Source organism: Arvicola amphibius, chromosome 6 (assembly GCF_903992535.2).
Source record: "Arvicola amphibius chromosome 6, mArvAmp1.2, whole genome shotgun sequence".
In the NCBI taxonomy this organism is placed as follows: Eukaryota; Metazoa; Chordata; class Mammalia; order Rodentia; family Cricetidae; genus Arvicola; species Arvicola amphibius.
Genome location: NC_052052.2, coordinates 82,919,705 through 82,945,519, shown reverse-complemented (window position 1 = coordinate 82,945,519; position 25,815 = coordinate 82,919,705). Strand labels below are relative to the sequence as shown.

The 25,815-nt window shown below is 50.5% G+C and overlaps 1 protein-coding gene across 4 annotated transcripts in view; it reads right to left on the bottom strand.

Moving 5' to 3' along the window:
* The window catches only part of Whrn (whirlin), an 87,326-nt gene that overhangs the window by 11,652 nt on the left and 49,859 nt on the right, over positions 1-25,815 (bottom strand). For 2 of the 4 annotated variants that reach the window (XM_038333098.1, XM_038333100.1), the window contains 5 exons: positions 9,675-9,877; positions 8,470-8,506; positions 6,833-7,045; positions 6,029-6,238; positions 3,331-3,363 (listed from right to left, as the gene is read on the bottom strand). In XM_038333098.1, coding sequence (XP_038189026.1) covers positions 3,331-3,363; positions 6,029-6,238; positions 6,833-7,045; positions 8,470-8,506; positions 9,675-9,877 — 696 coding nt within the window. Of the gene's footprint in view, positions 1-3,330; positions 3,364-6,003; positions 6,239-6,832; positions 7,046-8,469; positions 8,507-9,674; positions 9,878-25,815 lie in introns of all 4 variants that reach the window. The other 2 variants (XM_038333101.1, XM_038333099.1) reach the window with 2 other exon arrangements.

The following is a 25,815-nucleotide window of genomic DNA, read 5'->3' as shown; positions in this document are numbered from 1 at the left end:
ACTGAACAGAGGAGTCTTTAAGCCTAACAATCAGTCTCAAGTCAAAGGAGGGAGCAGACCCACCCTCTGCTCCTTGTCCCATCTCTGAATGACAAGAAGATGTCACTCACTCCAGTGAGTTTTGAGTCTTCCTCCTTCAATGTGCTGTAAAGAGGAAGGCTCAGGAACTGATGCAGCAATGCTGGGAGCCTCTTTTTGCCTCCCTGTGTTAAGGAAGAGGAAAGTGTGGCCTCAAGGGTGGGGTACCATTCCAACATCCTTGGAAGCCTCGGGGCCCCACTCCAGACACAGCGGAAGTATTTCAATCCCGGCAGAAACATCCAGGGTGATAATCAGATTCTATGCAGTTGGTATGAGTGAACAATAGCGGCCTTGACTTCTAGTCCTTTTCTGTCTACCCTTATATGCTCCCAACATACATCCACCCAGTTTCCCTGGACAACCCAAAGATACAGGTATTTCCAATCCAGTGCGCACATGTGGAAACAGGACCGGAAAGCTTATGCTACCTGCTCAAGACAACCCATTGTGAGTCTGGAGTACCAAGCCCAGTTGGTAGGATTTACAGCTGGGGCAATGGCGCATCTGCCCTGCTCACACTGAAGATGCACAGACGCTGGCAGGCATTTGTCTTCTCACGCTGCAGGCCAGTGATTTCTTTAGGGAACATGATGCTGTTTAGAGGCTGGTGAAAAAGCTCAAGGTTGAGTGGCAGACAAACTGAAGGAGGCGGTGGGTGGGGGTTTCCTTGATTGATGGCTTCTGCTCTGAGCAGATATAGCTGCACAGTGGACCATGAGTAACCTGGGATGGATCACTCTACCATGTGACCGGGGGAATCTGGGTTCTGTGGAAACTGAACCGGGATGCCTGGTCCTCTGGGTCACTGGCAGCCAGGTGCCAAGACAAGGTGTGTTTCCCTGAGACACAGGCAAATGTTGGAAGCCAGTCCTGTGGGTGGTTGCCGGTGCCATCTTCTGGGCTCCTGTTGGTGATGCAGTCCCTGCCTGTCCCCAACTACTCTCCCTGCCACTGGTGAAGTCAGATCACTCAGGAGTCAGAACAAGACTGGTGTTTCTGAGAATGTAGTGTGTTCAAGGTCTGGGGAAAAAGGAGGGAATGGGTTTGGCTGTCTTCTACCAGTTCTGCTTGCTGTTCTGCCTCACTGCAGTGGAAGCTGCAGCCCAGTCCCGAGTGCCTGACTGGGGGTAAACTTCTCCGCCATATCTTTCTCCTTCTGCTATAGCCCTGCAGAGCTGGGGGACAATGTCACCATCCCCTGACATACCCTCCTGAACACTCTCTAGCACTTGTGGTGGTTTGAATGAAATGGCCCCCAGGGACTCATAAGAGAGGCACTATTAGGAGGTGTGCCCTTGTTGGAAGAAGATGGGGGTGGCTTTGAGGTTTCAGATGCTCAAGCCAGGCCCAGTGTCAATCTCTCTTCTTGCTGCCTGCTGATCCAGATGTAGAACTCTCAGCTACCTCTCCAGTACCATTTCTGCCTGCGTGCCACCATGCTTCCTTCATGATGATAATGAACTAAACCTCCGACCTGTAAGCCAACCCTAATTAAGTAAGAGTCACAGTGGTCATGGTGTCTCTTCACAATAATAAAACCCTAAGACAGCACTACTTAACAGAAAGGATGCTTAGAATCCAAGGAGCCATGGAGGTCAGCCATGGTCTTAGAGATGAGGAGACTAAAGCAAGATTAGGGAAAGGGCATCCCCAAAGGCACACGGCACTGGAGGGTCAAGTGGTGCTAGAATAAAGACATGCTTCCAGGCAGGGAGGTTGTGTCCCCTGTCCCTCACCCCAGGTGACCTGTGTGTGCAGAGTCTGAGGCAGGAAGAGCTGACACTTGATCAACCCATTACCGTGTCTCTTTGCAACTGACTGCACCATCTCCTCAGAGCCCTCGCTATTCCCTGGGAATGTGTCTGTGCATCCCTTGTCTAGTCTCAATAATCGGAGGCTGGTTAAAATGAAGTCAGGCCCTGTCTTCCCAGATCAGGGCCTCGGCTTGTTCACAGGCTTCAGCACATGGCTTGCCCTGCTGGACTCACCCTGATCCACTCCATCGGTGTCCTAGACAGTTTATGAGGCGGGAGGCATGCCTCAATCTCAGGGCCTTTGCATGTGCTGCTCCTGCTCTCTGAACTGCCCCCAGGCCCAGATGTGGGCATGGCTCTCTGTCATGTTCCAATCTTAGGGCCTTTGCACATGCTGCTCCTGCTCTCTGAACTGCCCCCAGCCCCAGATGTGGGCATGGCTCTCTCTCACCGGCTTCGGGTCTTGGTGCCCTGCCCTCTCTTTCTAATCACATAAGGTGCACTCATCTCATCCTCCGCCATTCCTGCTGGCCTCTGAACTCCAGCTCAAGAGAGGATCTCTATTATTCTCTGCTGCCCCATAGCTCCTGGGCTGGACACAGCACATGGCATGCACCCCATAAGGATTAAAAGAAAGGAAGGAAGAGTAGTGAGGGAAAAGACAGACAGGCTGACTGCTAGGTGACGCCCAGCAAACAATGTCTGGAAGAACCAGGGTCAGAGGACAGTGTTCACAACACCACACACAGGCAAGCAGGCCAGGGACCCTGTGCATTAAGCTGTGTGTCCTGGGATAAGCTGCTCTTCCTCTCTGAGCTTCTCTGTAACAGGAGGGCCTTAGTGCTCATGGTCATTGGGAAGGCCTCAGGAGACACGTTTGAGAAATGCTGGGGCTGGACCTTAGAGAACACACAAGTCCCAGCTGTTATAAAGGCTGCAGCATCCACAGGGGCTGAGTTGTGAGCTAAACTCCAGGGACCCTGCAGTGACCCCAGACATGGTCACTTCCTTCAAAAACTGGTGACCACATAGGGGCTACTGACCACACCTCTCCTGTTCACGAAAGCACGGTGAGGCAAGAGCTGGATGTCATCCCCTCAAGGGTTTCAGGGAAGACTTCCTGTAAGATCAGTCACCCAACCTATGGGACAGGCCACAGGAAACAGGAAGGAGAGCATTGCAGTCAGGCAGAGGCCACGGCCAACAAAGGCTGGCCATGCTGTTCACCCACAGCACAGAAGGAACACCCTCCTTTCCTAAAACCAAACTCAGAGAGGCAGAGCTACTGCTTGAGGTCACACAGCAAGTGACAGGGCTAAGCCAGAATTTGAACAGAGGTCATTATCCGGAGCCTGGGACCACTGATGCAGTGGTGACCAGAAGACAGACTGAACAACAAGAACACCAGGTCCCCAAATGAGACAAGTGCAGAGGTCAGAAGCGGCAAGAAGGGCTAACCCCACCTCTGCCCCCCACCCCTGCAGAAGGACGGTACCTCCATCAGGTCTATAAGCCACAGCAGCCGCTCCTAGGGAGGGTGGATATGCAAAAGGCAAAAAGAAAAATACATGAAATGAATGTCAGGGGATCAAGAAGCTTCAGCACAGTGACCCCCCCAACACGCACGCCTACTGAGGAGAATAGTGGGGTCCTCAGAGGAAGCTGGAAGGGAAGGCCTTGTTGCTCTTGAGAGCCAATGCCATCCTTCCCAGGGGTGTCTAGAGGTCGGAAACTTGGGGCAGGTGTGGCCCCAGCATTTCCATTCACGGATGGGAAAGTAGGCTGGAAGGGAGCAGTTTGTCGCAGGTCACACCTGCTGAGGACAGATCGGAGACTTTGGTCCAGCAGGCTAGGTCCTCAGGTATCAGCTGTGGTCCTAGAACTGAGCCTCAGAGAGTCCCTGTGGGGTACCCTGGGAAAGAGCAATAGGGAGGGGCAGCATCCCCAGCCCAGTGCCTCCCAGAGCCTTTGAGAATGAGGCTGCCCAGTGAGCACATCTCTAAGGGGTTGCCCAAGCGGGCAGGCAGCAGGGAAAGCCAAGGCTGTCGGAGGGCTGTGGCCACATTCCACAGATTCCAGTACAGTCTAAGACAGCTTTCTTTTTCTGTTCTCCCTACAAGTTGGGAATTTAGCATAACAATTCCCCTATAAGGGAGGAAACGGAGGTACAGAAAGGTAAGGGGACTTTCCTACCTGTAAGTCTCTCTTAGGCCCCATCCCAGGAGTTCCTCTCTACCTGGGGACATGGGTATGACCTGTTCTGACATTCCAGGGCACCCTAAATGGTCATGGATTCTGACTGGTTCCCATTTTAGAAATGGTGCAAAGGGACTTTGGGGTGCCCTCCCATTTGCCCAGAAGCTGCTTGTGTAGAACCACTCTTGATATATGATCTGCTGTGCCCAAGGTGTGCCCTGTGCACTGGGGCATTATGGGTGCTGTTCTCGGTTAAACTGAGGCAAGACTTCTCAGGGATGGGAAGGTCACTGCTGCTCTCTGCAGAGCTCTGCTCTTGTCCCACAGTCTGCTCTGTCCTCAGAACCTCAGGTTGCTGCAGCCAGAGCAGTTTATATATACATGGGGAAACTGAGGCACAAGGAGACTAGGACTCAAACCCAGATTTGCTGCCTCCTGGACCAGAAGATGCTCTCACTCTGGTCCTAATTGTGCAGCCTGCTATGTACAGGTTCAGCCTGTGTGTGACTCCCGGGGTTTTAGAGCTACGCTTGGTTGCAACACATGAACATTTTAAGGCCAAGGTCATAAGAGCTCAGACTCAGAGAATAATAAAATGCAGACCAGGACCCCTAGCCTGAAATCATCTCATCATGAGGTGCTACACAGCCTGAGGTTGGAGCAAACCTAGCAATATGGGGGCAGGGCCTCTGTCCAGTCCTGGATCTGAGCTGAAAAACAGCTGCTGACCTATTCAGAGCCCTGGAGGGAGGCATGGCGATCTCTGGCGTCACCTCAGGAAAGAACAAGGACCCTTGCAGATGAAAGAGATAGGGTCCTCCAGACACCAGCGCTCTGGTGTTAAGCCATGTGAGAAACCAGAATGCCTAGGTGCAAAGGCTGCTCTCTGTGGGTCTCATCCCTCCTGCAGGTCAGCCTGCCATTGAACCCTCTGAGCTCTGGCTTCAGAGCCACCATTACCTCCCTCCCTTTCCAAGGGTGACAAGAGCAGCTCTGGGCCTCCAGCCCACCCACCTGACTCACCCTCCTACAAGAAACCTGGCTGTCCCCTGATACGAGACAAGGCATTTGTTGTTGGCGTGTTGGCACACGTCTTTACTCTCAACGCTCAGAAGGCAGAGGCACGGAGATCTCTGTGAGTCTGAGGCCAGCCTGGTTACATAGCAAGTTCCAGGCCAGCCAGGGCTGCATATGTCTCAAAACAAATGAAACAAACAAACAAACAAATAAAAACCAAGCAAACAAAACCCAAGGCATTTGCCTAAGACAATCCTGGCATGAATGGCACTCCAGGACAGATTAGATGCTGGACTGGGAGCTGCTGGTTGGCAGGAAAGCCAAGCCAGGCTTGGGGCTCCACAGACAAGAGGTCATCTCTTGTGAAACCCAGAACCACAGTCCGAACCATGACTACTACTGTGTAAGGGCTGATCCTGAGCCGAACATCACGCCTTCTCCATTTGATCTTCTTATGAACTACACTTATATAACTGTTATTGTGTCCAACTATCCTTTAAATTTTTACTACACTTTTATCATGTGTGTGTGTACATGCGTGCATGCAAGCACATACGTGTGTCTGCACACATGTACAGGAAGCTCCAGAAGTCAAAAGAGAGCATCAGATCCTCTGGACCTAGAGTTGCAGGTGGTACATGTGTGGGAGTCAGAGGACAGCTTGCAGGGGCTAGTTCTCTCTTTCTGCCTTAGGAGTCCCGGGGACTGAACTGATTTGGTGGCAAGCACCGTTACCCTTGGAGGCATCTTGTTGGCCCCTAACTGTCCCTTACAAAAACCTTTTCCTTGGGATCCCCAGACTGAGAGCCCCAATAGGCACATCTTTCTTACATGTCCACTGTCCCCAAGTCAAGCAGACAGTAGATACTCCACAACAGAGAGGCTCTTACAGATGAGGGACTCGAGGCTCTGTAAGGGAAAGCTGATGTCTTAACTGCACCCCTGACTTTCTCACCAGGGATAGGGCAGGGGCAGCTCACCCTGGCTGAGCTGACAGTTGTGGAGGTGCCATGGCTGCCTGTGGATGAACCCGTGTCACTGTAGGATACCATGGAGTAGGTGTCTCCAGCACCAGGGCCTGGGGGCTGCCGGGCCTTCATGGACTCTATCTCTCGCCTCAGCACCAGGTGGTCAAAGAGGTCCAGGTCTTGGGGCAAGATGATGCTCCTCACCTCAGACAGGAGAGAGAACTGCAGGGGAGAATATGGCAGAAGGATATTCAGGCCCTCCGCCAGCAGGCGAGACTGGTGTCTCGATTCCCAGGTGCTCTCCCTTCCCTAACCTCCCGTGACTCTCCAGTGTCCTCAGGGGAGCACTCAAACACCAGGCCCATTATCTCTTCCTTCTCAGCACACACAGGTGACAAAGTCCCAGAACTTAGTATCACACTCATGCCACAAAGACTCTGGCCATCCTTCCCCCTCAGAATGCCCTCTCAACCCTGTGCGTCTGCAAGCAGTATCTCCTCTGCCTGCCTCAGTTTATACCTTCCCACTAGATTAAGTTACTTTTTCCTTTCAGCAGTTTCTGGCCCACAGACTTCTACCTAAGCAGGCTTCTCAAACTGGTTAGTCCCTCCCCATCCCTCAAGACCCGGCTTGTGAAGAACGTTCTGTGATAATGGCCACTGCACTCTGTCTCTACCCTCTGCCCAGAAGTCTGTGAGTGTGGAGGATGGGCTGCCTTGGTCCCCATATCTACCCAGGGGATCTGAGGTCTTGGTCCCCTGTATCTACTCAGTTGATCTGAAGTCCTTGGTGACAGGATGGGGCATAAGGCAGTACCTTGGCATGTGTGTTGAGCAATTCAAACAGTGCCATGACCAGGGCCTCCACAGAGATGGCACCACCACGGTACTGGTCCAGGTAGTACATCATGGTGGCACGCTCCGGCTCCGTCAGCAGATGTCGAGCTTGGTCATCCAGAAGTGCACGTGTCTGATTCCCCAGGCTGCTCAGGGTCACCTGGGAGCCAGCTGGGCCTTTGTAAAATCCTGGCTGGAAGACAGAAGGACACAGGGCAGTGAAGTCTAGGCTGCTCTGGAGCCAGAGGACCTGGTAGAGCCAGTAGCAACAATGCGGAGGCATGTCATGGCTTCTACATTTGATGATCTATCTCCACATACACAGGAACCTCTGCACCCAACCCCGGGGCAATGGCACTGTGTGGCTGTCTCTGGTCACAAATCAGTCACTGGGCACTTTCATATTTGGCTCTTGCATATCCTTGTGCCTATCCTTCCACACACCATGTGACCCTGTGGGCTTTGGTATCTCTTTTAGTAAGCTGTAGTGATAAGAGTCCCCGCATTTCTAAACTGCAGTTCAGATCTCTACCCCTAACTCACTCCAAACTATACCAACAGTCCTCGTCTCGGACCAGTCTCTCCTTGGGTTCCCTGGCCCACACTGTCACCCTGCCAAGAGCATTAAAACGATATTGGAAACACAAACTTCTTGTAGTGGACTCTGTACACAGTGCTCTTTCCATAGCCCCAAAGCCTGTGAGCACAGGTTAGCCTGACTTCACTCTGCTCTAAACCACACCCATTCTCTTCTTCTAGTCTTCCACTAACCCATGCCCACTCCGTCCCATTGGCACATGCTCTTGCCTTGGCGTGGCTCGCATCTCTCCCTCTGCTCGGCGTCCCATTGAGGTTTAGTGACTCATCTCTTACTCTTTCCTAATGCCCACCTTGCCTCTATGGTTCCAAGTCTGTTTTCTAGTTAGATATTTATTTGAATGCTTGGTCTGTCCCAATTTGTGAGTCTTCCACTGGTTAGGACCTCCCCCTCACCCCAGCCTGTAGAGCAGGTGATGGAGGAGAGTTATCTGTCTATGTTTCTTTCATTGGTTAATTAATAAAGAAAACTGCCTTGGCCCTTTAAGAGACAGAAAATTAGGTAGGTGGAGTAGACAGAACAGAATTGTGGGAACAAGGAAGTAGAGTTGGGGAGACGCTTCAGGCGGTCGCCATAGTGAGTCTCCATGCTTCTCCTCTCCGAGATGGACACAGGTTAAGATCTCTCCTGGTAAGCCACACCTCGTGGTGCTACACAGATTACTAAATATGGGTTAAAGGAAGATGTGAGAATTAACCAATAAGAGGCTACAGATAATGGGCCAGGCAGTGTTTTAAAAGAATACAGTTTCCGTGTAATTATTTCGGGTGTAAAGTTAGCCGGCGGCCGGGTGGCGGGACGCAGCCCCGCTGCTTCACACTACAGAGCAGGGACCCGGTGATTTCTGTTCCCTGCCCTTATCCCAGGAATGAGCAGGGGCTGGAAGGCAGCAAGCATCTGGACAGTTGGGCAGCCTGATTGAAACTCCCTGCAGTGTGTAAGGCCCTGGGCATACTTTGTCTGGAACTGAGGGGACAGGAAGAAGACACCAAGGATGTCCCACATATGAAGATACCTACCTTGTTTGTTCCTTCCTCTCTGAGGTCCCCTGGAAACCTACGGAGAGAAACAAGCCCCTTCAGCACATGCTAGTACATTGCATGGGTCACATAGGGAGAGGCTGAGCGGAAGCAGGAAAGTCTGGCTTAGTATCTGGCATGGGGGCACATGCCTATGACCTCAGCATATGGGAGGATCTGAAAACCAAGGCCAGCCTGAGCTACAGAGCAAGTTCCAAGCCAGCCTAGGACATGTGACCTGTCTCAGAAAACTTCGTTCCACTCCCAATATAGCAAAAGTGTGAGAAACCACACACCCATGCATCATGGTCACTGCTTAGGAGCTGCTGAAGGGCAGGTGGCCCCCAATATTTACAGGAGGCTTTTAGCCTTCTCCATTAGTAATACGTTTTGTATTGCCACACCGTGCAAGGTGTACCTTCTGTCCTAATGGGGCCTAGAGTTCTCTGCTTGGCAAGGGAGCAATGGGGAGATGGTAATCACAGGTGTGGGAGAATGGAAGATCTCCGGCAGGTGATCCAGATCAACCATCTCACCCCCTGAGAGGGTGGGGAACAGGACTGCGAGCCCTTGGGGGCAACTTGTAGGGACCCCTCAGCTCTAGCTCATATTTCCCCGAGAAAACACAGGCTTATGCTGCAAGAGTTTGTACCAGAAATCCAGTTTTTAAACAGGAAATCTGATTTTAAAAATATGTTGGAAATCAATATTTTTTTAAAAAAATGTAGCACTATACAGAAGAAAGGAAGGAAGTGAAGGAAAGAAATAAGACACTGTTGGGGGTGCCAGACAAGGAGTCACCAGCCACAAGGTGAAGATGTATGCTGGGGACCATGGGTGACATGGGTACATTGCTAGTGGGCACCCAGCCACCCAGCCACTATGCCTGGCTTCTGAGACTTTTTCATCCTAAGTACCTCCTGGGGTCCTCTCTGGCAGTATGGGATGGGGGCAGAGCCTACATCCAGATGCAACACTAGGCACCCAGAGAGAGGTAAGTGATTTGCTTACTGGCAGAGACTGGGGCTCTAAGGCCTGCATTTCATCTTTCCCTGGGGACACTGAGGCTAGGAGAGGGAAAGGAAGAGCCTGTGCTCATGCCCACAAGTGCAATGGATCTCAGGGTTGGGACACCAGAAGAGAGAGAGGAACACTGATTCTCAGAAGTCACCCAAGGGTCCCTGCACCCTGTGCCTGAGCCAGACCCTGCTGAGCTGGTGGTGCTTTCCCCAATCCGGGAACTGGCAATCCACTTGGTCTGGTCCACGGTGGTACGTGCGTGGGGCAGCCTTCCAACGTCCTTCACCGTCAGGATGAGGTGCCGTGATGACTTGAGCAGCTTCACCGCCTCGTCATGCAAGATGCTGAGAAAGCTCCGCCCATTCACCTCCAGAATCTGGTCCCCAACCTGCCAAGACCCAACACCATCACATGGGCTGCCCCTGTCCCAGCTCTCCACTTGCCAGACTGAGATGAGGTTATTGAGGCTCACAGAGGCTATATGGATGCCCGAGGGTCACATGTGAAGGGAATGACGACCTGCATCCAGTGCCAGCCCTGAGCCCTGCTCCTGTCACTAGAAAGGACACTTTCTATCTAGTGACAGCTCTGAGAGTATGTCAGCTATGATCTTCCCCAAAGTCCATCAGAAGCAAGCCAGCTCAGAGATGAGGGTGAGAGGAACCACTGCAGGGTGCAGGGACGGAGTGAAGTAGACACCTGTTGTTTCCATATCTGAGACTATGCTGTGAGATTTCTTACCTAGCACACGTTCATTATTACACACACACACACACACACACACACACACACACACACACCACACATCTAAGTGCACTATATGCATGTGTGATGCCTAGTGCCCACGGAGGTCGGAAGAGGGGATTGGATCCAATAGAACTGGAGTTGCGGGTGCTTGTGAGCCAACACCTGAGAACTGAGAACTGAACCTGGGTTGTCTGCCAGAGCAGCAACGCCTCTAAACACCGCACCACCTCTCTATCCCCTAGCTCACATGCTTTTCCACTTTACAATGTCAGCAACACTTTAATTTACTAAAGGAGAAAAAAGCACAGAAAAGGAACACTCCCCTGAAGGAATACACGCTGCTTGGAGTCTTATGACAAGCAGCCAGTTTATTCTGTAATATAAAACAACAGACAAGCAAGCAAGTTTAAAATGAAAAGATAAAAGGACAGAGACAAAGCCACTAGCTTTCCAATAAAAGCAGATCAAAAACGAAACCAGAAGAGGCAGGGGGAAGATGGTGCAGTGTGCAATGGGATCCGCTGGACCCCAAAGGTGGGGACTCAATGGGCCTTCTTCTCTCCTAGTAGGTCCTCAAGCCCATGGATGGGGAAACACCAGGCCTGCTGTAACCTGAAGGGTAGCCAGCCCACCCGCTGACTGGTCTCAGCTAGATTTCTTTCCCTCCTTTTGAGCCTTCATTATCAATAGTGGGGGAATCAGCTGCTTGAGGAGGTGCATTTTCGGATGAGGCTGCCCCAGAGTTGTTTGTACTACTGTAAGTAACTTCAGTGAGTTCACTGGTTCATCAAACTGGACCTGGGGAAAATTGTTTCCTTGGTTTGTCACTGATGCCTTATCTAAGGGGAAGAGATATTTGTTATTTCTCCTCAGGAAAGGTAGACAATAGGATGTTTCCCTTAGTGTGTGGTCACAGCACTAATGAGGGAAACTACATGGAAAACCTGGGTCAGTCTGGCCCAAGGCCCCTTCGTTTTTCTTCCTGAAACCAATTGCTGCGAGAGGACCCAGCCTATTCCAAAGTCACTTTCCTTAGCTCTGCCTGCAACAGCCGGACCTGACTCTGACCCAAACACCAGCTAGCTTCTTCCCTTCCTCCACCCATGGTGGCCTCTCCCTTGGGTCTCCACCTGCTCATTGGGTGTCTCCTGAGTCAACATTTCATCTTTGTGGGCCACAGTCATCATGCAGGAGACTGTAAACATGTGGTTAAAGGCTTCACAGACCATCAGACCCGGGTTCAAATCCTGACCCTGCTATTTCTATGCCATATAACATCGCCCCATTTCCCTTGAGTGGACGTGAACTGGGCCTTGGCCAAGGATTGCTCTCCTTCAAATGTCTAGCTATCCCAGCCTATATATACCACCAAACTTTGGTACCGCCCACAATGACGAGTCTCACTCCCTTGCCACTGGCCTCCCTAGTTAGAAGACTGAGCACTGAGAATGTAGATAGGCCCCTAGGGCTCCCAATAAAGAGAGAGAAACAAGACCCAACACGGAAGGCCTTAGAGCGTTGCCAGCAAGTGCTCAGCAGTTTTCTCGTGATGGTGTGAATCTTGTCAGTTCTGCCTTGGCCCAACGGCAGTTGAGCCCAGCACAGGAGAATTGCTCATGCCTTCCTGTGCATGTCATACACTGTTCCGGAGCCTGCCATGGGAGCCACGGCCAAGGCTGTACCTCTCATATTCCAGGGTTTAGTTTTCTTAAGTGCCCCTCTGCAGCTTCAACTTTTAATCTTCCTTTCCGCATACTTTATTACAGCCCTCAGTTTAATTAAATATACTTGTCTGGGGGAGCAGCAGTGTCCAGCCAGATAAAACACGGACCACCTTGTTAAAGGGAGCTTCAGATAAGTGGTAGATCCTTAGAATGATGATGCATGGCTCCGAGACCCAGGGCCACCACACAAGTCCTCGCAGTGACACTCTGCTTATGTGAAACACCTACAGGGACGGCCTCCCGGTGCCTACTGCTTAGACCTGGCACAGGGACGGCCTCCTGGTGCCTACTGCATAGACCTGGCACAGGGACGGCCTCCTGGTGCCTATTGCATAGACCTGGCACAGGGACGGCCTCCTGGTGCCTACTGCATAGACCTGGCACAGGGACGGCCTCCTGGTGCCTACTGCATAGACCTGGCACAGGGACGGCCTCCTGGTGCCTACTGCATAGACCTGGCAGGTGTAGAGGCTACACCTATGGGCCCAGGCTACCGATGGGCTACTGTGGCTCTGAACGTCAGTCCTCCCCCTAGCTTGGACTCAGACCCTACCATTTCTACAGGCCGTGAGTGGTCCGGCACAGTGCAGGCCTCAACTACATCCTGGTATCTATGTGCTGGAATCTCAGATTGACTGGCAGAGCCCCGCTCCTTCAGGACTGCTGAATAAGCCTATCCCTATGGGAGGAGGCTGAGGTGACAGGGCTTCCCTGTCATCCAGCCGGAGAACAGCAGGGTATTGGAGTAGGGCACAGGTTACCCAAATGGATGCCTGCGAGCCTGGTTCCCTCACCCCTTCTGGTTTCTTTCTCCAGGGCTGGGCTGAAAACTACCGTGTTTGGGAGTTACAGTTGGCCCTTCCATGATGCCTTCCCCAGCATCTGATCTGGTCCAAGGCAACCTCTAACCCTCTCGCTGTAGGAAGATGTGCTGGTTTGAATGAGAATGGCCTCCATAGGCTCATGTTTGAATGCTTGGTCTCCAGATAGTGGAATTATTTGGGAAGGAAAAGGAGGTGTGGCCTTGTTGGAGCAGGTGTGGCTTTGCTGAAGGAGGTGTATCACTAGGGGTGGCCTTTGAGGTTTAAGACGCTCACATCAGACCCAGTCTCTCTCTGCCTGCAACTTAAGCATCTGATATGAACTCTCAGCTACTGCTCCAATGCCAAGCCTGCCTGCTGCCACACTCCCAGTCATGATGATCGCACCCTCTGGAACTGTAAGCCATTCCCCAGTTAAATGCTTTCTTCTAAAGGCTGGTGTCTCTCACAGCAGGAGAACAGTAACTGAGACTGAGCGTCATGTGCCCAGAAGCTCTGTCAGTTCAGAAACTGACTGCTCGTATGACTCTTCAGTTGACAAACCACTCTTAAGAAAAGCTTGTGCGTCTCACTCAGGGTGCTCCACAGGGTGGGCTGTCTACACTAGAGTCTTCCTGTAGGAGTCCAGCAACAATAGCACAGTAGCCAAGTGGGCTGCACCACTCTCTCAAGTATGCCCAAGTCTCAGTGTTCTCAGAGGGTATTCTAGCCGTTCCCCAGCTGAGCATGAGATTCCCCAGAGACAGAAACACAAAGCTCTTCGTGGCTCTGCATCTGTTTCCTTTGAAACAGAATAGATCAGTTCAGAGACACCAAAGTCACACCAAAAATGAACGAATGAGCAGCACCAAGCCACTCTCTCAGGCTCTACCTTCATCAGCCCGGTGCAAGTGGCAGGGGAGGAGTGTTAGATAGAGGCGAGCAGAGGGGGAGTTCCATCTTCCATTGCTTTCACCTTGTAGTAAGAAGTTGAAGATTACTCTCACCCTTTCAGAGAAAAGCCATGAGCTCTGTCCATTGAGATGTAGGTCTTCCTTCCCAGTCCAGAGTGAGATGTGTATATAAACAAGGTGGAAAGAAAGGGGCAAAATAATATGTTCACCTGAGCCTTCCCTGGGGCCTCCTACACATGGAGAAACTGTGGTTCAGCAAGGACATGGGTAACAATGGGACCAGTGCAGGTGCTCTCAACCCTGGTCCATGGGGCAATGTGATCCGGTGAGTACTGATAGGAGGATGGCGGAGGATAAGTGAGGGAAGGCAGTTTTATTTTATTGGTCGCCATGGCTACCATCTTTGAGACCATTGATGGAGGACAGGGGCTGGGCCATGGGAATGCTGTTCATTTCAGGGCACAGGGAAACCTGCTCTATCAACCTCTAGGCCACCCAGTGGCAGGCTCACGTTCTAGTGCTCTGAGAAAATGAGACACACAGGCAGGGGCAGGGCATTGCTTTCCTCTGAGCTTGGCCACTAGGAGGCAGGATTCACACTCTACAATGTGGGGCCCACACAGGAACGAGGGAGGCCCTCAGAGGCAGCAGGGTGGCTCGTGTAGCCTTCAAGGGACCTGAGAAAATTATTGCCATGGTTCTTAGCCTCCACCCTCAAATTGGGAACAACACCCTCATGATTGGGCCACCCGGACTGTTGCTATGTAACAGACCACGGGGAACATGTTTTTTTTGAAGGGGACCTCGGGGTCTGGACCCAACTCCAGATTCTGCCATTTACCCGCTATGCATATGAGTTGCCTCATTTCCCAGTTACCTCCTCTGGAAAACTCAGAAAATATTGGTTTGTTACTCCTGAGTGAATTAGCATGCCCACACTGTGTCTCCCATACTTCAAATAACACAGGATGGACATACAGAGGAGAGCCTACGTACGGTCAGCACTCAGTATGTGTGAGTTGTGTTTCTGAAGTCTCCTACTTACGCCGACGCCCTCACCACTCACTCATTGACTAAACCCGGCCCGTCTGTCTCTGGAAATCCTCCCACGGCCCCACCTCTTCCGCTTCCAGCATCAGCTGACCATCTCAGGACACTGCCCACCCTCAAGTTCCCATTGTCATCTCTATTTACAGACATCTTGGCTTCCATCCAGAAGTGAATGTGACAAGACTGGAGATGTGGCCTTGTGCCCCCAGCCTGCACTGTCTCTCCACTGAGTGCTGAGAAGACTCACTATGAGGGGCTTCCCACAAGAATGTTTCTCGTCTATCTACACACACACACACACACACACACACACACACACACATACACGCATGCACACGTGCACGCACAAACACACACATACATGCACCCATGCATGCACACGTCCACGCACAAACACACACACACACACACACCCATGCATGCATGCACACGTGCACGCACAAACACACACATACACACACACACACACACGCACCCATGCATGCATGCACACGTCCACGCACAAACACACACATACACACACACACACACACACACACACACACACTCCTTTATGGATTTGCCATATTTAAACTAACCAGAAGCTATGATGGGGGTTTCTTATGCTTCTGTGTAGAGAGGGGCTCCAATAGAAAAACAGTCATCAGCAGAAACGTAAATTTTTTTTCAGACTGTGAAAAATGTTCATTAGTGTAAAAATCTTCTTAAAGGCCTTCTAAATGATAATGATCTCATAAAACTTTTTACTCAAAATTTCAAAAACGGAAGGAGGAGGAGAAAAGACATAGAGACATGCTAGACCCAGTGAAGCACACATGCAAACAGTGCCTGGGCACTGAGGCAGGAGCATCACCAGTTACAGGCTGGGCTGGGCTGACAAGGCATCATCACAAGGAAACAAACAAACCAGCCTGCCTCTCCTGGGCTTCATGACCCGTAGGGACTCTATGCCCGCTGGTGACAGGGCTTGAAGAAAGAAAAGCGAGAAGCTGAGGTGGGCGACAGTGGCTCTGAGATCCCTTAGCAAAGGTTGTCGGCAAAGAAGTTTGCCAAGAACTCCATCCCTGTGCTGAGCAGAGAAAGACAGGATCGTCATCTTGGAACAGACAGGGCTGAAAGGTCTCATGGAACCCTCTGGGGCTCTACCAAACTCCAAGGACTCACTGCAGCAGACTATGGGGCCCCAAATGAGGCCCAGCTGATTACAGTGCCACCACAGTTAGCATTCCCATTCTATTAAGGAGTTTTATTGCAGTTATGAATCTTTAATAGTTTTCCATGTAAGGTATAAAAGTTTAATGGCCCCCACCCCGCCCACCCCTTTCACTACAAGTGAACAATGCAGTTTTAATGAGACAACATCAGCTTTTCCCAACAGTTCGGAAGTTGGCAAACCTTGCTCATACTTAAATGAAAGACTGGGGTCAGTGTGAAGCTGGGGTAGGGGTAAGGACCAGGATGGAAGGTGCTGGTCACACGCTGAGCCTCTATAAACCTGGATTCTGCCCAAGCAGAACCTACCGAAAAGGCAGTGGGCAGTAGGGCAAAGCCCATTCAGGCTCAACTCCAGTTTGTGGCACCTGCTCCCTTCTTGCAAACCTTGGCAGATCTGCAGTCTCCATGTGGAGGCCTGATCTAAGGCTTCAGGGCAGCATGAGAAACCTGAGATCAGACGGGGGAGGGGGGATGGACTCACCCACAGTCAGACTGGATCAAGGTCAGAGCTAGGGCCTTGAGGTCATTGCTAGGGACTTTCCAGAGAACAACCCGCATGGAACTGGTGAGTGCCGGACTTGGGCCAGCCGCCCACTTGGTTCAGCTCACCTTAAGCCCACCACCCAAGGCAAGTAAATATCAGATAAGGGTTCCTCTTTTCTAGATGAGAGCAGTGAAGATCAGAAAGGTAAAAGCACTTGTCCAAGAATACCCAGAGTAGGATGGTGGCAGAGTAGATGACCCCACACGGATGACTCCGGTCCTACCCCAGTGGACCATCAGACCATGTAACACTGCAGCTCTGATGACTTGGGCATCCAGCCTCATCACACAGGACAGGAACACCACGACATGCTCTACAGCATGTAGTATATGTTGCATGTACAGTTTGATTTTTTCTCACTTTTATTAAACATAGATTCTTTTTTCATACAATATAATTTTAATAGCTCCCCCTTCCTCTACTCTTCCTAGTTCATCCCAGCATTTACCTTTAAATTAATTAAAATTAAGGAAATTGAAAGCCAGTCCTCAGCAGAGTCTCCATTTCTTTGACCACCTGTTAACAATGACTACTTTAATAAACTGAGCTCTTCCAACCAAGCCCTTCCCCAGGGTCTTTCTGTGAGCCTGCTTTTCCACCAGGTTCCCCAGCTCCCAAGCCCTGGCCTCCCAACCCACTGTATCGTATATATAGTATGTATAGCTGCTGTATCGAGGTCTGTTTTCCCCACAGGGCACCAGCTTCACTTTGAATGCAGTTACATTGTCTCTAAGGCAGGCCCGGGTGCTCCAGCCTCAGCCACCTGTAACACTGTTCCTAAGTGATCAGTGATCGTGACACTCCCTCCTTAACCCTGTCCCGTGCAGTGGCTTCTGCAGTTCCCGCCACGGTCTTTCAGTGGCGATCTACTTGCTAGCTCTCTATTGGTTAACACACTCTACTCGCTAGCTCTCTATTGGTTAACACACAGAACTTTCGCTCCTCAAGACTACACGCTGTTCCTCTGTTCCAGGCCCTCTGCCCTCTACTCTCCACCTGAGCCTGCCTGCTCAAATAGCACTGCCTCAGAGACAGGAGTCACCGACATCCTCCTAGTTCCTGTCACCGTCTGGTCATACTGGATGGGAGAATTCAAAGCCAGAGTTCTGCACCTCTGGGATGGTACCACCCAGAAAATGCTCAACAGAGCCCTGGGATGGGCAGTTAAGTGAGCTGAGAAATGAGAGCCAGACCCAGACCTTGGGCTCCTGCAGACAAGCATGGGACATTTTCCTGTTGTGGAAATGCTGGGTTTGACAAGGCCTGGACCTGTGAGAGACAGGGACCTGAAGCCCAGCTCCACTGAGTGAAGCAGGGAAGAGTAGCTGAATTCTCAGTCACAAAGATGGCAGAGGCAGAAAGACAAATCATAAGTTTGTTTTTGCTGGAAGCACAGACAGGGCTCTGAGAAATGGAATTTATTGCGAATCACCTTATTCTAAAGAAAGGAAACTGGGGGGCTAGGGAGATGACTGTGGGTAAAAGTGCTCGCTACCCAAGCCTGTCAACTTGAGTTCAAGCTCTAGGGCCCACACAAAAAGCTGGATGTGGTGGTGTGCAAAGATGGAGGAGAGGCAAGAATTCCCGGTAAGATCGTGGCCAGGTAGCCTAAAGTACACACCAAAGTAGCAGAAACAAGGGGAGGAAATCTCATTTGTAATAGCAACAGAGACAAATCCTTAAGAACAGACAAGAACTATGCAGTACCATATGAAGCGACTTGGAGCCATTCTACTTCAAAGACAGGAATTCTAAGGGCAGAGGCAGAGGCAACCTCTGTGCTGGAGGGTTGGGCATTGCCCGTTTGTAGCTCTTTACAAAGGCAGCCTAGTAAAAACTGCAGTCCAAGTTCATCAGGAGTTAACATGGAAGTTCATGTGGAAAAATAAAATCATAATTGAAGGGCCTTCAACATTTACTGCAGAGTTGTGGCACAGTAATTCTTGCTTAGAGCAGTCCCCAGTCCACTAAAGAACAGCAGAGAAGAGTCATCAAGGTCCCCAGCATGTCTGAGCAGATGGAAGTGTTATTCCCCCAGGCTGGTCATGGCAGGTGGTAGGCCCTCGCAGAACTGCTATGCTGACCCTCACAGCCATGCATGATGCTGTGTCTCAACAGATATGTTAGAAAACAATGTGGCAAAGGAAGAGGCTGATCTGAAATCTAAAAAGGCTGTATGGTGTGTGGCGTGCTTCCAACTGTGTGACACTGTGGACAGACAGGAAGATGGAGACAGACAATAGGATGATCAGCTGGGAGAGGGAGGGTACGTGGCATTATTCATCTGTAAACCCCAAAGAACTGTGAGCATGGATGTAAATGGCAGGCTCTTGCTAATAGAGCTGGGCGGAAGCTCAGCACCTGCGCCCATGCAGGAGACCCTGGCCTGCACTTCCAGCATCACAGAAACTGAAACACACAGGAAGAAATAAGGACTGGAGGTGAAACTCTGTGTCTCTGCGGGGAAGGAGCACTGCATAACTCGGTACTGCAGGCTCAGTTTTCTCTAACTCTTAGCCCTTAAAATAAATGTAGTAGTTTTTCAAAATAAATTAATTAGACAGGTGGTGGTGGTACACACCTTCAATCCCAGCATTTAGGAGGCAGAGGCAGGCGAAGCTCTCTATGAGTTAGAGGTCAGCCTGGCCTACACAGAGAGAGAGTTCCAAGATGGCCAGGATCACACAGAGAAACCCTGTCTCGAAAAACAAAAAAACAACAAAAATAATTGCATTAGTCAGAAATATTTAAAAGTATAAATAATAATGTTTATTATTTTAAAAAGAAATTATTTTCAATTAATTAATTACCTTTTTAAAAAAGTACTGAGCATTGAACCCAGATACTCATGCATTCTAGGCAAGCGCCTTACCTCTGGAAATACAGTTTCACTGAGCTGCCCAGGCTGGCTGGAATTCGCTATGTGGGCCAGGCTGAACATGAAATCTTGCCTCCCAGGACAGGCAGTTTTTATCTTTAGATTTAAATAAATAAATAAATAAATAAATAAATAAATAAAAATTATGGTAGCTGAGAATGATCCTGGACTGCTGGAATTAGAGGTGTGTATCACCACGACAGATGTAGCGGTGCTGGGCCTCCTGCATCCTAGGCAAGCCCTATGCCACTGAACTACTTCCATGACGTCAGTTTTGCAAACCTAGAGGTCAGAAATCTAATAGGGAAGAACAGAGACCACAGCCTGAGTCTATGGAAGCCATACCACTACAAAGTCTAGGGATACAGTCCACCTTAGAGGAGAAGGCATGGCAGCAGGCAGCTTCACGGTGGCAGAAGTGTACAGCCAGGACAGCCTCCTCCTAACATCTCAGCAGAACAGACAGTAGAAATCGGACAGGGAGTGGGACTAGACATTTACATTCAAACCATGAAGAATACAGAGCCTAAAGTTAGGGAGGTCAGAAGGGTGGGGCCCTAATCCAAAGGTGCCCTTCTAGGAAGATGAAGAGACAATAGAATCCCTTTTTGGCCACATGGGGACCTGAGGATAAGCCAGCCACAAAATCAGATTCACCAGGAACCAAATCAGCCAACCACACTAACCTGGCAATCATCAACCTTGAAAACTGGGGGAAATAAATGTCCATTGCTTAGGCCACTCTGTCTACAGTGTGTCAGTCAGCCATGAGGCAGAAATGTGTGTAATATATATCACAGGTAAGGCTAAATAATGCTTAAATTGTGTGTGTGTGTGTGTGTGTGTGTGTGTTAGGGGGAGGGGATCCAAAACTCTAACAGCAAGATTTAAATAAATCACAAAAATGACAATATGGCCCTTAAGCAATGAAAACACATCAGCTTCACTGATAATAGGAAAACTGAACAGTAAAACTATACCAAGATATAATTTATAGCCCATCCCACTGGAGAAAGACTGAACAGGCACTTGCCAGACTGGAGAAACAAGCAGACTCTCACATATCCTACTGGGAATTCAGGATGAAGTATCTTAGAAGCTCTTTTCCAGAAATTTCTCATGAAAACAGACTTCCAAAAGGAAACACATAAACACATGGCCACTCATTGCGGCAGCATTTGTACTTGCAAAAATAAAGAAAACAAACTAAATATTCATACAAAGAAGAATGGCCAAATAAATCATGGTGCAGAACAGCTATAAAACAAATCAACAAAGGTCACTGTGCACACACACATGATTTCCTGAGTAGCACATTAACAGGCCAAGTGCTAAGGGTACCTACAGTTCACTACCTTTTACATAAGAAATAACAAAAGTGGTCTGCAAGAAGGTGCCATAGGTGAAGCCTACATATAATACACACACACACAATTAAAGGGTAATGAGATAGAAGGGCCCATGGCTAGACTTCCTGTGTTAGTTCTCTGTCCCGATATTGTATTAAGTGAACATCCACACTGTTAGGAGATGGAGACAAAAACACATAGAAACATTTGGAAATGCAGCAGTGTGAATTGTAGGATCCTAGAGAGTTCTTTAAGTGCTGTGGGTGTCTGCGCACACGTGCACATGGACACCAGAGGTCAATGTCAGTGTCTTCCTCAAGTGCTCACCTTACTCTTTGAGACAGTCTCACTGAGCATGGAGCACACCATTCTGTAGATGGCTAGACAGTGAGTCCTGGGATTCCCTGCTCTTAGAAAGAGCAAGCTGGGCTCTCCCAACTCTGCATTTGGAACGTGGCCTCTAGGTCTACAAAACTGGGGTCATGGATGTAGTACAGTAGAGTAGGGCTTGCCTAGGATACAGGAGGTCCTGGCTTTGATGCCCAGCGTCTTTAAATTGGTCATAGTGGCACACACCTGTAATTCCACCAAACCACAGTCATCCTCAGTTACCTAGAGACTTTGAGGCCAGCCTGGGCTACACAAGTTCATGTCTCTCCCCCAATGTCCCCTCCCCCAAAAGATCCAGCAAGATAGCTTAGCAGGTGAAAATCCATTTGCAGCTAAGCCTTATGGCTTGAGTTTAATCCCCAGAACCCATGGTGAGATGAGAGCACTGACTCCAGCAAGCTGTGCTCTGCCCACCAAACGTGCATTCTGGTACATGGGTGTGTGAACAAGAAGAAATAAACATTTAGACATTTTAAACTGAAAGTGTAAGATGACAAAGCAGTGTTGTTTTAAGCACTAAGTTTCTAATGGCTTGTTACGGCAGCTGCAGGTGACTCATACAGAGCATGCCACACATCCTGCCCTGTTCTAGCTCAGGCCCTGGCTCCACTCTTCCCTACTCTGCACCGTCCAGTGTTGGCCACAGTCGTGACAGCTGGGTGATGTGCACTTGGAAGGGCAGGACCACACCCTTTCTAACTACCTAGCACAGAAACAGTCTGTGCCTGATGTCGCGATGCTGCATGAAGCACTGAACTTGGAAGGCCTTTTCTTTCCCAAGTGTTTTGCCTTGAAATAGTGTGGGGTGAAGAAGATGGCTCAGCAAGCAAAGTGTTTCTGCACAAGCAGGGAGACACGGGTTATAGCCACAGAAAACCTGAATGTCGCCAGCGAGGCTGCAACCCCAGCACTGGGGAACAGAGAGCAGGGATCATATCCTCACCCATGCCAGAAAGAGCCTGTTAGCAATTTGGGCTAAATCATTCCTGCCCCTCTCCCCCCCACCCCAGGCTTTGAGGCCTGCAGGCAGGGAGGAGCTGGGAGCTGACGTAAGCTCCTCTGTGAAGCTCCTCTGAGGTTTCTCTCACTTTGTTGCTCTTTTGGAAAAACCTTATTTCAATTAGAAACAGCTAAATGCTTGACTTCAAGGGAACAGTCAGGTCAATAATGCAGCCATGGGATGGAATATTATTACATGACTCTTACAGATTGTGCTTAGGGGGCTTAATCATGGCACATGGGAAGACACAGTGGAAGATGTGAGACACATACAGTCTGCACAGCTAATTAATCAATCAACTAGAATGTATGTAGAGAAAGAGAGAGATGCTAACAGATGACAACAGCCCAATCGCCCGCCGGCTACTGAACCAACGATGCGGTACCACCATGTGACAGTATATTATTTAGTCATAAAACCGACTGTACTGACACAGGCTGCATGATGCTAAGTGGAAGGAGACAGTCCAAAGGCTACCACATACTGGGTGACTCACAGACATACACTGCCCTGGGGGACAAAGATGGAGACAGAGGGAGGTGGGATCCATGGCTCTACAGGGGAAGGGAGTTTTAGGGGGAAGTTGTTGAAATATTCTGAAATCTGACTGTACAGTACAAGCTGCACCAACCAAACTCTGGTCTCATGTGCACACACATGCACATACATTTCCAGACGTGTGTCTACATGTCTCTCATGACACCCCAAACTCTGGTAGCCTGACTGCCTTCCACCTACCAGCCTCAGCTAACAGTTCCTGGGTTTATGAATTATGCAAGCCCAGGTGTGTCCTGCTGCTGCAAGGACCCGAAACAGCTCCTGGGGCTGGTGTCACCTACCCAGTGCTCTTCCCTGCCCCTTCCGCCCACCTGCTCTATGCCCTGTGCACCCTGCCCCTAATGTTAATCTCTTCCTTCATCTCTCTGCTTGTGAATCTCAACTCCACATCTGACCACTTTCCACACCACACCGGGCACCAGCTTGGTTCTGCAGCTGCTGTCTAGGCACTGGGCATGCAGATGGCTGTCAAGTATTGGTCCACCTTGTGGCCCAGCCACAAAGATACTATGTATGGCCACAGTGGGCTTCCTTATGTGGTACTGAAGAGCTCTCCTGAGAATGACTCTCAGTCACCCTGCCTGCGTTCAAGCCTGGCTTTGCCACGTCTTAGTTATGTGACATTGGGTGAGAAGCCTGGCTTTGCCACGTCCTAGTTATGTGACATTGGGTGAGTCACTGGACCTCTCTAAACTTCACACTGGTGGACAAAGGATGGGACCCCTTACCTCACGCTTGCTGTGGGATTAATGGAGTCAATGTTGTGAAAGTGGAAAGGACAGGGTCTTGGCATGATAGATATGTGGGTTCTGTCAGGTCCTGAAGAAACCTGGGACAAGGCTTACTTAGTACTTGTACCTCCTGCCAGCTCCTCACCCCACACCCTACGCTAGACCTCTCCAGCCCAGTGGCTGGGCTTTGATACCCTTCCTCCAGTTTCTCTTCGGATACACACTCTCTTGGTCCTTGGCTCCTCTCTTGGTTTGTTTGCCCTCTCTTCTCTCGTTCTCCCCCTCTCCCTCCTCATATGGCTCTGTTCAGTCTAGACCCTTCCAGATGCCTCTGGCTGACAAGAAAAATCTCAGCCACATGGAGGAAGTCACGTCCTCGTGTTCAGTCAGGTTTTTCAGGGATCACAGCATCACACTAATGGTGACACCTCTCTAGACACCCCGGGCCACTTAGTCCTCTTTCTATTACTCATTCAGCCAGAAGCAATTTCCAAGCAGAGCCTGCATGTCTGCAGTGTCCCCTCCTAGCACTGAGCACTGGGATTGGGTGGATGGGCCCTGTGGGCGGGGATATAGCTCAGTTGACAAGGCACTTCCACAAGCGCTTGTGCATTCTGAGCACAACATAAACTGGGCAGTGGAGTGCGGGTACGCCATCCCAGTGCTACGGTGGAGTGAGGAACGCCAGAGGTTCAAAGTCATTCACAGCTGCATGGTGAGCCAGATACAGGCCTGCATGGTCAGCACAAGACCCTGTCTTTGAAAACAAGAACAAAAACTAAGAAGCTGAGCCAGGCCCTATCCTGGAGACATGGCAGGTAGACCAGCATCTCTGCCTCAGGCCCCCATTCTGCAGAGGGCTGGCAGTGCACAGAGGTTAGGTGGTAATGCAGCACTCTTCCATGTAAGGTACAGGGCTAAGACAGTTGCATTGGTGACAAATATCAGTGTGCCAAATGTCAGTGTGCCGGCGGGCAGCCTGCTGTCATTGGGACTGCGTCTAAATTCAAAGAAACAGGACAAAGCCCTGCTCAAGTAATAAAAAGGTGACCTGGAGCCTTCCTCTTTGGAGCGGGTTTCTTGTGGCCGGAGCCTCTGGAGCCTGCCCCAGCTCCACTCATTGGTTAGCAATAGGCTCAGGGCAAGCAGCTGGATGGGGCAAAATGAGGCCAGAGCCATCAGGTCCTCCTAGGGCTGCCTGAGGGCAGCAGAGAGGACTCAGGGAAGGCACATGGAGGGGCGTGGTTTGCAGGAAGAGGATGGGAGGTCACTTTTCTATCTTAGTCTTGAAGATGCCAGCAGTGTCCCTGGGGGGACCAGAGACGGAGCAGACACAGCCCACAGGGAAGCGTGAGGCAGACACACCACAGAGTCCAAGCCAAGAGTCAGAACCCAGCCATCTGCATCAGAAAGCCCTGCATGCTAAGACTGCTTCAGAAAGGCACCACGGTGAGAGCTGCTAGAACTAGCTAGAAGGGCGTGAGAGCGAAGGGATGGGAACAAGATTTTTTCAGGACTGTATCTTATCCCTTCCCATCCCAGCGCCTCTGCCTACTAGCTGTGTGACCTTGGAAAAGTGGCTAAACCTTCCTGTGCTTCAGGTCCCCATCCGTAAAGCAGGGCTATGGTCAGGGCCTCCTTCATAGGGCTAAAGGGCTGTGCCTGGTACAAACTGCCCTCTCTAAATGCTGGTGACTGTTGTGCATCTGAAAAAGACTGGCTTGCTCTCGCTCAGCCATCTCATCTGTAGTCCACCAGGCATTTACAGGCTACAGTCAGACTGCTAGAACCCCCCAGGTCCCAAGCCTTAAAGCAAGGCACACAGGAACCAGGACTAGCTGCCGGTGTTCGTTGTGCTGAAGGCAGGAGCAGGGCAGAGGGCACAGAGTAGTTTTGGGGAGCTTGACACATCTGGTGCTTATTTCTTCTGTCACACATATGTGGGGTTCCCAGCTAGATGGCCAGATATCAGGGCAGGGCCACCACTTCCTTGCTGTGTGACTCTGGGCAAATGATGACCTCTCTGGGCCTTAGGCTACTGACCATTGATAGGGTTCAGGACTCAGCAGGGTGCCTCTCAGGGGATTTGGGCTGTATTGGTTTGCCATGTCCGGGTGGGGAGGTCAGGCATTTAGGCAGGTAGAAGAGGAAGCAGTTCTCTGCAGAGCTGTATGGAGATGTTTTCTCTAATATACAATGAGCAAAATTATTTCTGCAATTGGGAAGCACAGCCATGTTCTAAAACAGCATTACTCCTGTTCAGTTGGAGCCTCTGGCTTGTCCTGCCATGGTACAGGAAGCCTCATTCCTCCCCGTCCCCCCTCCCCAAACCCTGTCTGCCCAGAGTCTCAGAACAAAGAAAAAGTCAGAGCCCAGCACTGCATTCTTGCCCCCTACTGCAGCCTCCTCCCCTGGAGCTGCCAGCT